Source organism: Staurois parvus, unplaced genomic scaffold (assembly GCF_062004578.1).
Source record: "Staurois parvus isolate SC_StPar_1 unplaced genomic scaffold, SC_StPar_1.0 ptg000581l, whole genome shotgun sequence".
Lineage (NCBI taxonomy): Eukaryota > Metazoa > Chordata > Amphibia > Anura > Ranidae > Staurois > Staurois parvus.
In genome coordinates this window covers 3997209-4013014 of record NW_028318377.1, presented here as the reverse complement: position 1 = coordinate 4013014, position 15806 = coordinate 3997209, and the positions used below count along the sequence as shown (strand labels likewise).

General features: G+C 41.4%; 1 protein-coding gene across 3 annotated transcripts in view; it reads left to right on the top strand.

Moving 5' to 3' along the window:
- Window positions 1-15806, top strand: part of UVSSA (UV stimulated scaffold protein A) — a 189569-nt gene that overhangs the window by 59527 nt on the left and 114236 nt on the right. For all 3 annotated transcript variants that reach the window (XM_089692280.1, XM_089692281.1, XM_089692279.1), the window contains exon 8: window positions 3671-3770. In XM_089692280.1, the coding sequence (XP_089548406.1) occupies window positions 3671-3770 (100 nt within the window). The remainder of the gene's footprint in view (window positions 1-3670; window positions 3771-15806) is intronic.

Here is a 15806-nt window from a genome sequence, read left to right as displayed (position 1 = left end):
TGGGGACGCATATCCATGGAGGCATGCACAGACCTCTACAGGTTAGACAATGGCACCCTGACTGTTATTAGGCATCGGGATGAAATCCTTAGACCCATTGGCAGACTCTACGCTGGTGCAATGGGTCCTGGGTTCCACCTTGTGCACGACAATGCCCAGCCTCATGTGGCGAGAGTATGCGGACAGTTCCTGGAGGTTGAAGGAATTGATACCTTTGAATGGCCCCCAATACTTGCCTGACCTAAATCCGATAGAACACCTCCTGGGATATCATGTTTCCATCCATCTGACAAAGCCAGGTTGCATCTCAGACTGTCCAGGAGCTCAGTGATGCCCTGGACCAGATCTGGAAGGAAATACCCCAGGACACCATCCGTAGTCTCATTAGGAGCATGCCCCGATATTGTCTGGCATACATACAAGCAGGTGGGGGGCCATACAAACTACTGAGCACCATTTTGAGTTGCTTCAATGAAATTTCAAAATGGACTAGCCTGCTGCATAATTTTTTCACTTCATTTCCATCAAACGATGGGGCATCCTTACGTTCCTAACACTTGACCCAGTCCATATCAGTATAGATATTCAGTATATTTTTCCCCATTGAGATCTGATGTGTTTTCAAAGTGTTCCTTTAATTTTTGAGCAGTGTGTATATATTTAATCAAGAATGCTTTCAGAAATAGAAGCGTTAATGTGTTTTTTTTTTTTTTTTTTTTATATCAAAATGAGTAAAAGAAAAATCCAAATCAATATTTGGTGTGACTACCCTTTTGCCTTCAAAACCGCATCAATTCTGCGCACAAGTTTTAAAGAACTTGGCAGGTAGGTTGATCCAAACATCTTGGAGAACTAACCACAGATCTTCCCAAAGGTTCAAATCTTTCTGTCTCTTCATGTAATCCCAGACTGACTCCATGATGTTGAGATCAGGGCTCTGTGGGGGCCAAATCATCACTTCCAGGACTCGTTCTTTATGCAGAAGATGGTTCTTAATGTTTGGGGTTGTTGTCCTGCTGCAGAATACATTTGAGGCCAGTCACACTCCTCCCTGATGGTATGGCATGATAGACACGTATCCACCGGTATTTCTCAGCATTGAGAACACCATTGATCCTGACCAAATCTTCAACTCCATTTACAGAAATTTCAACTCCAAACTTCCAAGGAATCTCCCCCATGCTTCACTGTTGCCTGTAGACAGGCAACATATCCCAACATAAAAAACATCCCATTCCTTTTATGCACCAAAAAATTACCTTTTGTATAATGCATTTATGTTATCAAGTTCTGTACAATTCAAAAGTACCTGGGTATTCTGCCAAATTTTACGGTTGATGCCAATTTCCATTTTTGGACTAGCATTGTTGGCTCACCAGCTCTCCTCTCCTGTGCATTAGACACTTTTCTATGTCCTGCATCAGAGTAATTTTCTGCCTGCTGCTGTTAGAGCTGGTATTCATCCACCCTAAAATGCATGTCCCTGCGGGCATACATCACTTCCATCTGTGATGCAAGAACCAAAAAGTTACATGTCCACCAGCCACTTTGTGTTCTGATCTGTGGGGGAACTGTGAGGAAAAAAAAAAGAATAAATATGTGCTAATATGGTGATTTTTATTATTGGATAATTGTAACGAGTAGAAATTCAAAAACATGCCAATGGACTGTTTGAAGAATTAAAGCTTTACAACTGCTTATATTAATATAAGTAGTTAATATTAAATATTTTAAGCCAATACTATACCAATTCATGCATGCCGACCCTGCATTAAAATTATTGGCAGCAAATTGGTTAGTCCAAACTGGGATTTCTGTCAACTTGTACCGAATTGCCATCATGTGGTGATCACAGCAGCTTCACTTAGTGAACTGGCAAATGGTTCCTTTTTGGTGTATACTGTCCCCTTTTTTCACATACTAAAGTTCAAAAAGTGTTTCTATGTTATTGTGTCATGGTGCACCCATAAGGCCATGTTCCATGCCAATGTTATTATACATGAACTTCTATTTTTGTTTCCAGCACTCCATGGTTAAATAAAAAAAAATGTGGCAAGCACTCCTATCCTGGTCTCTCTTAATTCAGCAGTCCATGATAAAAAATCTGGAAAACAGATTGTAGCTTTGGAGCGAATCCATATTTAAAGTGATTGTGGCAAAGGGTTACTTTTTGGATTCTACTTCGCCCTAATTTTCACATGGTAAAGTTCAAATAAGGGTTTCTATGTTATATTGCATCAAGGCACACCCAATAGGACACATTTCATGCCAATATTATATGTGATCTCCTATTTGCACCTTTAATGGTAGGCAGGGGTACTCTGGCCCTGTAAGGATTCCTATCCTGGTCTTTTTTATCCAGCAGTCCATGGTGAAAAAATCTGGAAAGTACTCCTCCTGGTCGTCCCTTTTTTTTTTTTTTTCCCAGCAGCCCATGGAAAAATAATTTGGAAAGCACCCCTATCCTGGTCTTTTTTAAAGCAGCAGTCCATGGTAAAAAATCAGGAAAGCAGATTGTAGCTTTGGAGCAAATCCATGTTTAAGGTGATTGTGGCAATAGGTTCCTTTTTGGAGTCTACCTTCCCATTATTTTCACAGAGTAAAGTTCAAATAAGGGTTTCTGTTTTATTTGTCACTTCGCACCCACATTCTGTGCCAATTTGGGGGAAAAAAATCTGGAAAGCACCCGTATCCTGGTCTTCTTTTTTTTAAAGCAGCAGTCCATGTTAAAAAAAAAAAAATCGGGAAAGCAGATTGTAGCTTTGGAGCAAATCCATGTTTAAGGTGATTGTGGCAATAGGTTCCTTTTTTGGAGTCTACCTTCCCATTATTTTCACAGAGTAAAGTTCAAATTAAGTGTTTCTGTGTTTTGTAACTTCACACCCACATTCTATGCCAAATTTATTGTACAGGATCTCCTGTTGGTGCCTTTGATGGTAGTCCGGGGAACTCTATAAGTACTCCTATCCTGATCTTCTTTATTTATTTATTTATTTTTTTATTCAGCAGTCCATGGTAAAGAATCTGGAAAGCAGATTGCAGCCTTGGAGCAAATCCATATTTAAGGTGATTGTAGCCATATTAGTGCACTTGCAGCCACACAGTTAAGTACTGTGATGCTTTTTTTCATTTTCCTAACTATTAATATGGCTACACTCATCGTAAGCACGGTGGAAGATACTGCATATAGCCGCATCACCGAGCAAATCCATGAAACCTTGCTCCTTAATGATCATTTAGGGTTAAGGGACCCATGCTCCCCTAATACTCTCCAGATATAGCATCATATGTCAGATGGAAACCAATAAGTAAAACTCCTAATTGTTCCAGGCTCTACCATAGCCAGGGGCGGACTGACAATTCATGAGGCCCCCGGGCAATAGGAGATCATGGGTCCCCTGTGTCCTTACCCAAACTCAATCCTATTAAAAAGGTACCCGGGGCATCTCATGGCGCCCCCTACTGTCCCCGGGCCCTCGGGTAGTGCCTAAGTTTCCAAATGGTCAGTTCGCCCCTGACCATAGCATAATATAGAAGAGAGGCCTCAATGGGGATACCATAAACTTTATTTTCCTTTTCTTGAGGTTATGTTCTATGGTTAATTTCAATGCAAATGACACCTAGCCTAGTTTTTGTCTTTTAACGTTCCACTTGTGTTATAATATTTTAGGTACGAGCCAGTGAGGATGAGGATGAAGATGATTTTGAGGAGGTTCCAGAGAAGGAAGGTTACGAACCTCACATTCCAGACCACCTTCGCGCAGAGTATGGTGAGTTTGCCCAGCTGCGAGAAGCTTTATCCCAGCATGTAACTGCAGCAGTAAAGTAAATAAACAGCCATTATGAAGTAATAAAAGGATCACTAGTGTGCGTAATCTCTCAGACTGCTGCAAGGAAGTCATTACAGAGATAGGAAAGGCGCGATTGGCCGCAGATAAACAAATACTTTGTAGGGGAAAAGGCAGCCGAGACTGCGGGCTTATTTCATTCAGTCATGTAGCCATGTAGTTTAAAGCCTGCCGCTGTTATGTGCACTACAAAGGAATATTTATAAAAGGATATTTATTTCCCGGGGAAGAAAAATATACCGCTTCACACGCCTCTCTTGTAAATGGCTTTTCCTGGCGCGCTCGAATTACAGTAAATCTGTTTAATTAAATCCCATTATAAGGAGTGATATGACACCTCCTGGCATTGTACAATTATACTCTCTCTGAGGTTTCTCCGGGTATATAAAACTGAGCCATGCGAGGAGCTACGCTATGCGCTTTATAAAGGCACGCACATTAGCTTTTTTGCTACCGGTATGCGAGTAATGAGATCACAAAATATTTTAATATTAGGGCAAAGAATAAGGTAAACTCTACACAAATGGCCCCGCTGTTATTATTTTAATGTACCAGAAATAAAATCTGCCGTTAAACAGAGATGGCGGTTAGTGTATGTGGTAACATGTATATGGGGTAAAAGTCACTTTTTTTTTTTTTTTTTTTTTAAATCGATGAGGTTAGAAGTATTTTTCTTTATCTTCTATGTAATAAGGTTTGTATAAAGCATAGGCGTGTAGGATTTTTTTAAGAGTATCTAAACACGAAAACAAAAATTTAAAACGTTGCAGTTTACAAGTCATTAGATATGGTGGCTACATTTAATTTTTTTTTCTAGCTTTTTTCCTTTTATTTACACGCCACGAACACTCTTCCTGTCCTATGATCATGTGTACTAGCCCTTTTGTATTAGGACAACAGAAATAAGATAGGATGACAGACCCCTGCCCCACTCTTATTGTCCTTAACAGTGGAAGGTGGTTTTTGTAGTCCCCAGAAAACCATATATGTGATAGTAGTCCACACAGACAGACAGCACAGGAAGCTAACAGCTCCAGCAAGATCAACGGGTATTTTATTTATTATTTATCAAACCAATATAACAAAACACTTTCAAATGTATATTTAAAGGGTGTCTCCACTTTATTGGAGAAAAATAATATAGCGTATAAAATTGCAACACAAGTCATATTGCAATTGAATGTTATTAAAAATTAGCTTTCCTTTTCAGCCTGCGGCACTGTAATTTATGTAAAATGCAATATGGCAACCTGGATCGCTTTCTGTACACAAATGATATACAGAACACCCCCCCCCCAATGTAATTTCCTGCTTGTGTGATTGGCTCACTGATTTTCCCAGAAGTCTGCACTATGAGAAATCAGATTTTGTGCATCCCACTGTAACAGAAATTAAATTTTTGGTGAGATACTCCAAAAGGAAAATTATATCTAATGGGATACAGACCCTGCAACTTTCCTCATTGATGATTGTAAAGCCACTCCCACTGACATTAATTTTGCACATGGACACAGAATAACAAAAGGTAGGAATCTGCAACAAAGTTTATTAAAATCATTGCAATGTACATAGATCGCCCAGAGGGAATTTTTTTTTTTTTTTTTTTTCAACAAAAGTGGAGTTACTCTTTTTAACAGGCAAAAAGCAGCCAAATAGGAGAAGTTTATACTTAGGATTTACCTAACCCTACAGTGACTTTGGTGGATAATGGTTTTATTTCAGGGAAACTTTTCAATTCCCTTGATTTTGATTTTCTTTTAGACCCCTCAGCACAATAAAGTTTTTTGTAAAGCCAAAAACAAAAAGGACCAAAATACCTTTCCAATATTTTTTATAGCATCTCTGTGGCCCTTGTCTCTCCAAAAAAATCTCTTTTTATAAAAATTACCTGTTCATCCCACCAGTCATTGGGGGCATCCTTGGTGGCAACGATGTGCATGCTCATAGATCCTCTGCGGCATTGCCACCACAGTGTGCATGCTCTCCTTCCTGTATCAAGTAGGTTGTACCTACTCTTGGCTTACTGTGTGGGTGTAATCCTCCCAGCTGCTTATGCCAGGGCAGCAATGCTAGCAGGGCAGATAAAAAAAAAATGGAAATCTCCATTCTGCTCAAATAGCCTCGGGGGAGGGTGTGAGCTGAAATGATGTCACCAGGATGTACTGTGTATCAGTCCCAGCCCATGCTGAGCTGAAGAGAAGTAGTAATGTGACCTAATGTAAAAAATATTTAAAAAAAAAAACAAACTTTTGCTCTGTAAGCTAAGCAGTGCTGGATAGTTGCTGTAGTGTGAGAAAATACAGTTGCAAGAAAAAGTATGTGAACCCCTTGGGATTACGTGGAATTTTGCATGAATTGGGCATAAAATGTGCTCTGAACGTCATCTAAGTCACAACAATAGAAGAACACAGTCTGCTGAACATAATACTATGCAAACATTAGATATTGCCATGGTTTAATTGCACATAACATGTAAACATTCACAGTGTAGGGAGGAAAAAGTATGTGAACCTTTGGACTTAATAACTGGTTGACCCTCCTTTTGGCAGCAATAACCTCAACCAAACGTTTCCTGTAGTTGCAGATCAGACCTGCACAACGATCTGGAGTAATATTCTTGGGATGTCTGGTGTGAATCGCTCTCTTAAGGTCATGCCACAGCATTTCAATCGGGTTGAGGTCAGGACTCTGACTGGGCCACTCCAAAAGGCGTATTCTGTGCTGTTGCAGCCATTGTTTTGTTGAATTACTTGTATGCTTTGGGTCATTGTCCTGTTGCATCATCCATCCTCTGCAGAGCTTCAGTTGGCGGACAGATGATCGTACGTTTTCCTGCAAAATGTCTTGATAAACTCTGGAATTCATTTTCCCATCAATGACAACAATCCGTCCAGGCCCTGAGGCAACAAAGCAGCCCCAAACCATGATGCTCCCTCCGCCATGTTTTACAGTGGGGATGAGGTTTTGATGTTGGTGTGCTGTGCCTTTTTTTTCTCCACACATAGTGTTGTGTGTTCTTCCCAAACAACTCAATCTTGGTTTCATCTGTCCACAGTATATTTTGCCAGTAGTGCTGTGGAACATCCAGGTGCTCTTTTTCAAACTTCAAACGTGCTGCAATATTCTTTTTGGACAGCAATGACTTCCTCCGTGGTGTCCTCCCATGTACTCCATTCTTGTTTAATGTTTTCCTTATTGTAGATGTGTCAACAAAAATGTTAGCATGTGCCAGAGATTTCTGTAGGTCTTTAGCTGACACTCTGGGATTCTTCTTTACCTCATGCAGCATTCTGCGCTGTGCTCTTGCAGTCATTTTTACAGGATGACCACGCCTAGGGAGAGTAGCAACAGTGCTAAACTTTCTCCATTTGTAGACAGTCTGTCTTACCGTGGACACATGAACATCAAGGCTTTTGGAGATATGTTGTAACCCTTTCCAGCTTCATGCAAGTCAACAATTCTTGATCGTAGGTCTTCTGAGAGCTCTTTTCTGCGAGGCATGGTTCACATCAGACAGTGCTTCTTGAAACCAGTAAACCCAAAACAGGTGTGTGTTTTTTAAGGGCAGGACAGCTGTCAGCAACACATCCAATATCATCACACTGATTGGAGTCAAGGTTGGCTCACGCCTGGCTCCAATTAGCTCTGGGAGAAGTCATTAAGCTAGGGCCTCACATACTTTTTCCTCCCTGCACTGTGCAATTAAACCATGGCAATATCTAATGTTTGTGTAGTATTATGTTCAGCAGACTATGTTCTTCTATTGTTGTGACTTAGATGACGTTCAGAGCACATTTTATGCCCAATTCATGCAAAACTCCACGTAATCCCAAGGGGTTCACATACTTTTTCTTGCAACTGTATCTGAGGTTTACAGACCTATAATATATGGTGTAATGTAGGATGTCAGCTCACTCTAGCCACTTATGTTAAAAATCCACATCTGCAAGCCATCAAATTGCCATAACATCCCTTATGATTGATTTAGATTCTATTTAGATTGGATCTGATTATCATTATCCAGGATGCAAAATTATCAATCGTTTTACACAGTTTGGCAGCACTGAGATACTTTGTACATTTATACAATATTTTGATTGATTGGATTATGAGATTACATGTTGGAAATAGAGTTGTGATCGATTAACTTACAATCATACAATACAATCAAATCTATTTTAATAAAAAAGCATGTCATAATCACCTGCTTTTTGCATTGGTTTTGCACAGAGCAGCCCCAATCCTCTTCTTCTCGAGTCCTTCGCTGGCACTCATGGCTCATCCCCCTTCCTGAGTGCCCACCATCGAAAGCCGTTTGCTATGGGGGCACTCATACGAGCTTGCTCCTGAGCCCCCGCTCTGTGTGTCCATTGGCGCACAAAGCGTGGCTCAGCCCCATCCCTGCTCCCTCCTCACTGTCTGTTATTGACCGTAGTGGGAGCCAATAGCTCCCGCTTCTGTCTGAGTCTCCTCTGATGCACAGCGCTGAATCAGGATTGGGCTCAGGTGTGTATTAGGAAGTCTGGTAGGGGGGAACCTTTAGAACCACTTTACTATCATTTGATATCCGTTTCCCTACATGGCATATAGATTGTATAAGTTGTATCGATTACTCCAGTCGGAAAAGATTTTTGCTAAAGTCATTGATTCCTTATTGAAGCAAGTATGGCCACCTTTAACACTTTCACTGCTAGGTCTGTATGGTATACGAACCTAGAGCACTGCTTCCAGCAGGCCAGGTCCGTACGGTATACGAACCTAGAGCACTGCTTCCAGCAGGCCAGGTCCGTACGGTATACGAACCTAGAGCACTGCTTCCAGCAGGCCAGGTCCGTACGCCATACAGATCTACATTCCTCCTCTGCTACCGGCTCATGGTCACTGACCATGACCTTATAGCAGAAATGCTCAGCAGACTCTGCTGAACAAAACAATAGCTCTGATCATCAAGCCACTGATGAGAGCTATTCACCTAAAATAACCCCCCCCCCCGCTGATGTTTTTCTACATCCCACCCGCTGCTTCTTCCCCTCCTTCACTCCCTAAAAATGCCTGCACTGCGCCGCCCCCCCCCCCCCCCCCACCGACTCTCTCCTGCCTTCACCTCCCCCAGGACCAATCCTCACCCCCAGCAACAGCACCCCCCTATCCCATATCCCCCCCTCCGAAACTCCTATCTCATTCATTATACTGAAAGGAGGTGAGGAAGCGATTCGATGCCTCCTCAACACCAGTTTTAACCCCATTTTTGCTGATAAATGAATGTGTGGCATTCAGAAGACAGCATCACTACAAGTCAGGTCAACTGTGCCGCAGGCAGGCAGCGAAGCATCACAGCTGCAGCATTTAGCCACTTGCCGCATAGTCACATACTTGGTATGCTATTGTGATGCAAGTAGTTGTACTGGGGTGATGCCTGAATCACCCCAGTACCACTTTTTATAGCTGGCAGTCGGCTTTTTTGTAATAGCAATCAGAGCGGTCCCCTCCCCACCCTTCTCGCATCCTTCCTCTCAATATCCAACTGGGAGGCCCAAGCAATCAGTTGGCACGTCCGTTGGCTTGCCAGATTCCGAAACAAAGCTGGGGTCGGCTTTGATCAGGTCTCCATAGCGGTAATCCGGAAGCGATGACCTGACATCACTTATGGTTTACCTGGATGTCATCTGCGCCATTTGGACCCCAGATCCCTCCATAAAGAGTGCCTGTCACGTGTCTTTTGCTGTCACAAGGGATGTTTACATTCCTTGTGACAGCAATAAAAATGATCAAAGACAAAAAAAAATGTAAAGCAACAGTATATAAATAATAAAATTTAATAAAAAAAAAAAAAGATTAAAGTTCCACTGCTCCACCCCCTAGGCTAGTGCGCAAAGGCAAACTCGCACTTTGGTCCCGCATGCATGCAAACAGCGACTGTCCCACATATGTGAGGTATCGCTACGAACGTCAGATCATGGGCAGTAATTCTAGCACTAGATCTCCTCTGTAAAGTGGTAACCTTTAAAGGTTACCATTTTACAGAGATTTTACCAAAAATGTGGGTTATGTATTTTTTTTTGCATTAAAAAAACAAAAAAAACAAAAAAAAGTTTGTTTTCCGAAAAATTGCATTTGAAAAACTGCTGCACAAACATCGTGCGACATATAAAATTGCAAAACTCACCAATTTTATTCTCTAGGGTCTATTTAGAAAAAAAAAATGTTTGGGGGTTCTAAGTCATTTTCTAGCAAAAAAACTGTTATATGTAAACAAAAAGTGCCAAAAAAAGCCTGGTCTTCAACACGCCCCTCCACTGCCTATTGCATCTTATGGGGGGCAGTTGGCAGGCAGCAGAAATGCAGCTCAATCGCTCATTTTTTCTGCCCCACAACTGTAAATGTAAACAAGGCCTAAGGATTTGTTCACATGGGTCATACTACTGTGAGGCAGTGTTTAGCTGCACGGGAATGCACAGGTGTTCCATGCATTTCTGTGCAGGCAGTCCCATTCATATGAATTGGGATGCACTGGCTGCATGTACACAGCCACTATTCCCAACTTGACATCCGTGTGGGTGCATGTCCCTAAACTCACACTAACTTGGAGTCATGCACCTACAATTACATTTTTGCATACGTTCAATTTTAACCATTTCACAAAAAGGCGCTACTTAAAATTTTACAAATCTTTATTATTTATTAACTCAACACGGGTTAAGCTTTTATATTTAGTAGGAATTTAGCAGGGGTTTTGTAAAATTTGCTGTGTATTTATCTGCTAATAACGATTGTAGTGTGTTTTTAGAAAAAAAATATGTTTTGATAAACATTTGCACCAATATCGCAGGGCCTTAAAAATCTGTAGTATCTTTTTATTCTACAAGTTATGTGCTTTCAGAAAATATATGGTTTGGGGAGGGGCTTTTACAAACTCTAAAAACCTGAAGATTTTCATTTTTTACTTACAGCTTTCAGAGAATTTTGGATACTTACATTTTTGCATACGTTCGATTTTCACCATTTCGCAAAAAGGCGCAACTTAAAATGTACAAATATTTGTTATTTATTAACTCAATACAGGTTAAGCGTTTATATTTAGTAGGAATTTAGCAGGAATTTTGTAAAATCTTGTTTTGATAAACATTTGTACAAATATTGAGAGGAATTAAAGATCAGTAGCACCTTCTTTTTATTCTACTAGTCGTGTGCTTTCAGAAAATGTATGGTTTGAGGGTCTTTTACAAACTCTGAAAGCTGTAAGTGAACAATGAATGCTTCCAGATTTTGAGCACAGGGCCTGGCAGCGACAGGGTTAAACACCTAAAATATTGTTTAAAGTGTGTATATATAGCCAAACTTATCTAAGAATAAAAAAAGAATAAGAAAGTGTTGGAACCTAATTTATATATTGCTGTCTTGCCCCAGTGAGGAGATTTCAAATCATATCTGTCCTAACGACGCAACAGGGAGTGAGAGAAGGTATCTGCAAAGTCTTAGGAATTCTTTTCTTAGGCAGTTGTTACTGGAATGGGTTAAAAAATATTTTTCTTCTTTTCCTTCTCTTCTGATTACAGCTCTAAGATTTAGAAAGCGTGAATCTGTTTGAAAGGGACAAACACAGCAAAAAAATTGCAAAACAGCCTATTCACCTAAAGTAAACCAACATTTGCCTCTGTGCAGGAGGTTCCTATAATAAAGACCAGCCACTACTGCTCTCTTGCCCTCCTGTAGTTCCCTGCACTCAGGCTGTAATGGGGGGAACTGCTGAGCTTTCCCACAGCTTTTATCTGCACAGGCTATGCACCGCACAGTGATGATCTCACTGCTACTTTTAGAAAGTAATATCTGCGATTGAAAAGGCATTTGTTGACATCCTTTTGCAGCTATTGAGGAATATATTTTAATTAGAGTTTTTATGCCTGAAGTTCCGCTTTACATCCTTTGAATTCCTGGTACAACTAGGTGACTGGTTAGGGCCTATAGCCCAACTTGGGAAATGTGAAAATTCTCCATTGCATTGCAGCTGTGCCTGCACTGCAAGGGTGAACTGCTTGTTTAGGCCTGGGGGAGAGTAAGGGTCCATTCACACCAGGTGCAGTGAGACTGCGTTGGGCAACTTTTCCAGGACAGTACCACACTAAGACTAGGCAAAATGCCTTGTCTCCTATGTGCCCGGTTCATATCACCCTGTTGCGAAGGTAAGGCAATCCACCTCCTCGCTCTCTGCCACAGCCAATAGAACTTCATGAAATGTCACATTTCAGTAAAGTTCTTAAAAAAAAAAAAGCCCAAAAACCTAAAAAGAACCGTGCAATGTACCAGGTAACAAAAACCTTTTCAACAGTCCATACAGAACCCTCTCCCACAATCCCATATATATGTCCACACCTCAGTCCACAGTCCAAAATCAAAACCAAAATCCAAAAAATAAGAAATAGCAATAATCCAAATGTGTCCAAAATCTTCCCGCTCAATCCATGAGATCCTCAAAAAAACAAAATACAATATAGTGCATTATCCTTAATACATAATACTGTGAGTGATGTCATGCAATCACACTAGTGATAAACATAAATTAAATAAATAAATATAATTAAAAGGTGAAGCCACCTTATCACTAGTGATCCAGTGAAACAACACTGCAATCGTGAAAAAAATGTAACCACACAGTGTAATTCGTGCCCTTGTGAAAAAGTCGGAAGTGACGAAACGCGTCAAGGTCGTGACGTCAGACGCTGTAGCCGGAAGGAGCAGCGCGGCCATTTTTGAATCACTCATAACAGCGAATGGACGAGAGAGAGGATGGACGGTATATTCTAAAATGTAAGTTTACTAAATAAAAGTGTATTACCTTTTACTCCACTGAGTCTGCTCCTATTTCCCCGCGAGGAACGGGGACCTCGGTATCTGTGATTTATGACCGTATGAAGAAAAAGGGACCCCATTGCTTACTCCTGAGAGGAAGACGCACCTCGTAGGAAGTTTACCTTGTGGCATTAAGGAATCTTAAATGTCTTCTGATTTACAGCAAGAGGGTAATTGCAATTGTATCCCCTAAACAGAGTGTGGCACTGTTTCTGGCACTACTGTCACGGATTTTTGTGGCTTGAATTACACTGTGTGGTTACATTTTTTTCACGATTGCAGTGTTGTTTCACTGGATCACTAGTGATAAGGTGGCTTCACCTTTTTAATTATATTTATTTATTTAATTTATGTTTATCACTAGTGTGATTGCATGACATCACTCACAGTATTATGTATTAAGGATAATGCACTATATTGTATTTTGTTTTTTTGAGGATCTCATGGATTGAGCGGGAAGATTTTGGACACATTTGGATTATTGCTATTTCTTATTTTTTGGATTTTGGTTTTGATTTTGGACTGTGGACTGAGGTGTGGACATATATATGGGATTGTGGGAGAGGGTTCTGTATGGACTGTTGAAAAGGTTTTTGTTATTTGCACTTTCAAGGGTGGAAGTTTGACTTTTCAGTGGGAATTTATAGAGTATTGGTTTATTATAATGTACCAGGTACCCCATTTATGACCAGTCCATTTTTTGCTATATGGTACTATTTGAACTGGTAATTGTTAAAGCATGCAACACTGTACCCAAATGAAATTTTTATATTTTTTTCACGCAAATAGCTTTCTTTTGGTGGTATTTTGTCACCACTGGGTTTTTTTTTTTTTTTTTTGTGATATAAGCTAAATAAAAAAACATTATTTTCTACTTTATTATAAAAGATATCCAATAAAAAATTAGTCATATTTCTTTATTAATTTTGGCCAAAATGTATTACTGCTAAATGTCTTTGATTAAAAAGAAAATCTCAATAAGCGTTTGGTTAGCATGAAAGTTATTTTACCTACAAACTATGATGTGTATATATACTGGGTATGTTAATACTACTAATGGCATACTACTTAGTAATACTACTAATGGCAGTGATCAGCGAATAATGGGACTGTGGGAGTGCAGCGGGCAATCTGAAATGAACTGCCATCATCAGTGACATTAATGTGATACTCAAGCCTCGATTATTATTTTTTTATAACAAACATGTTATACTTACCTTCTCTGTACAGTGGTTTTGCACAGAGCAGCCCCAATCTTCCTCTTCTCAGGTCCCCCGCCAGCAATTCTGGCTCCTCCCCCCCTGAGCAGTGCCCTCATTGCAAGCTGCTTGCTATGGGGGCACTGGTGCATGCTTGCGCCCGAGCCACACTCTCTGCACCCATAAGACAAAGCACAGCGGGACTCGGCCCTGCCCCCGCTCCCTCCTCACAGGCTGTGATTGACAGTTCCGGCACTCCTGCACATGCCCGAGCTTCATTTTCTTGGGTCCCCTGCTAGCGATCCTGGCCCCCCCCCCCCCACTAAAGATAAGACATACAGCGGCACTCTGTCCTGCCTCCCACTCTCTCCTCACTGGTTGTAATTGAGAGCAGTGGGAGCCATAGTCTTAGCCAATGAGGAGGAGACGACGCGGTAGAGCCAGGACTCCTATGGACAACGTTGGACCGAGGTCATGCTCAGGTGAGCATTGGGGGGGGGAGCCGCTGCACACTGAAGGTTTTTTACCTTCATACATAGAATGCATGAAGGTAACAACCTTGAGCCTTTAGAACCACTTTTTGTGCAGTGATCAGTGATACTATACACTGCCCCTGTACTAATGGTACTGGCTAAGAAGGGGTTAACATTTTGGAGCAATCAAGGGGTTAAAGTGTGTCTAACTATATGTAATATGTGTAAAGTGTGCTGCTTTTACTAAATGATCTCTAAGATCTAAGTAAAGAGAATTTCAGATCACTTCCTCTGTACAGAGCTGTGTTGTTTACCAACACAGAGCTCTTGGCTGTGATCGTACACAGCTGATAGCAGGTCACAGCCATGAATAATTGGCCTCTACATTCTCAAGTCCACTGCTAGGCTATGGAACCTACAGTGGTCTAGATCAGGGATCTCCAAACTTTCCAAACAAAGGGCCAGTTTACTGTCCTTCAGGCTTTAGGAGGGCTAGACTGTGGCCAGTGGAAGTAGAAAATGCCCCATCATTGATATCTGTGGGAGGAATAGTGCCGCATCATTGGTGTCAGTGGGGTAAAGAGTGCCCCATCATTGGTGTCAGTGAGAAGAACAGTGCCCCATTGTTGGTGTAAGTGGAAGAAATAGTGCCCCATCATTGGTGTAAGTGGGAGGAATCGTGCCCCATCATTGGTGTCAGTGGAAGTAGTGCCCCACCATTGGTGTAAGTGAGAGGAATAATGCTCCATCATTGATGTCACTGGATGGAATCATGCCCCATTGTTGGTCTCAGTAGGAGGAATAGTGCCCCATTGATGGTGTAAGAGGGAGGAATAGTGCCCCATTGTTGTTGCCAGTGGAAGTAATAGTGCCCCATCATTGGTGTCAGTAGGAGGAATAGTGCCCCATCATTGGTGTCAGTAGGAGTAATAGTGCCCCATCATTGATGTCACTAGATGAAATAGTGCCTCATCATTGGTTTCACTGGGGGAGAGAGTGCTCCATTGATGGTGTAAGTGGGAGGAGCAGTGTCTTATCTTTGGTGTAAGTGGGAGGAATAATGCCCGTCATTGGTGTCAGTGGAAGGAATAGTGCTTTATTATTGTGTCAACGGCATGAATAGTGCCCTATCACTGGTATCAGTCGGAGGAATAGTGCCCCATCATTGGTCTTAGTGGGAGGAATGGTGCCCCATCGAAGGTATCAGTGGGAGGAATATTGTGTCAAGGGCCAGATAAAGGCAAGCAAAGGGCCGTAACTGTAGCCCCCTGGGCCACAGTTTGGAGACCACTGGTCTAGATGAAGTCAGGACCTTAGATCACTGGAGCATAAGGGAGAAGACTTTGTGTGGACCAATCTAGCAATGTGAAGAATTGGGTAAGTAAATGTCCTTTTTCAAGCCCCCTAGACCAAAACAAGCAGTTCACGTTTCTAGAAAT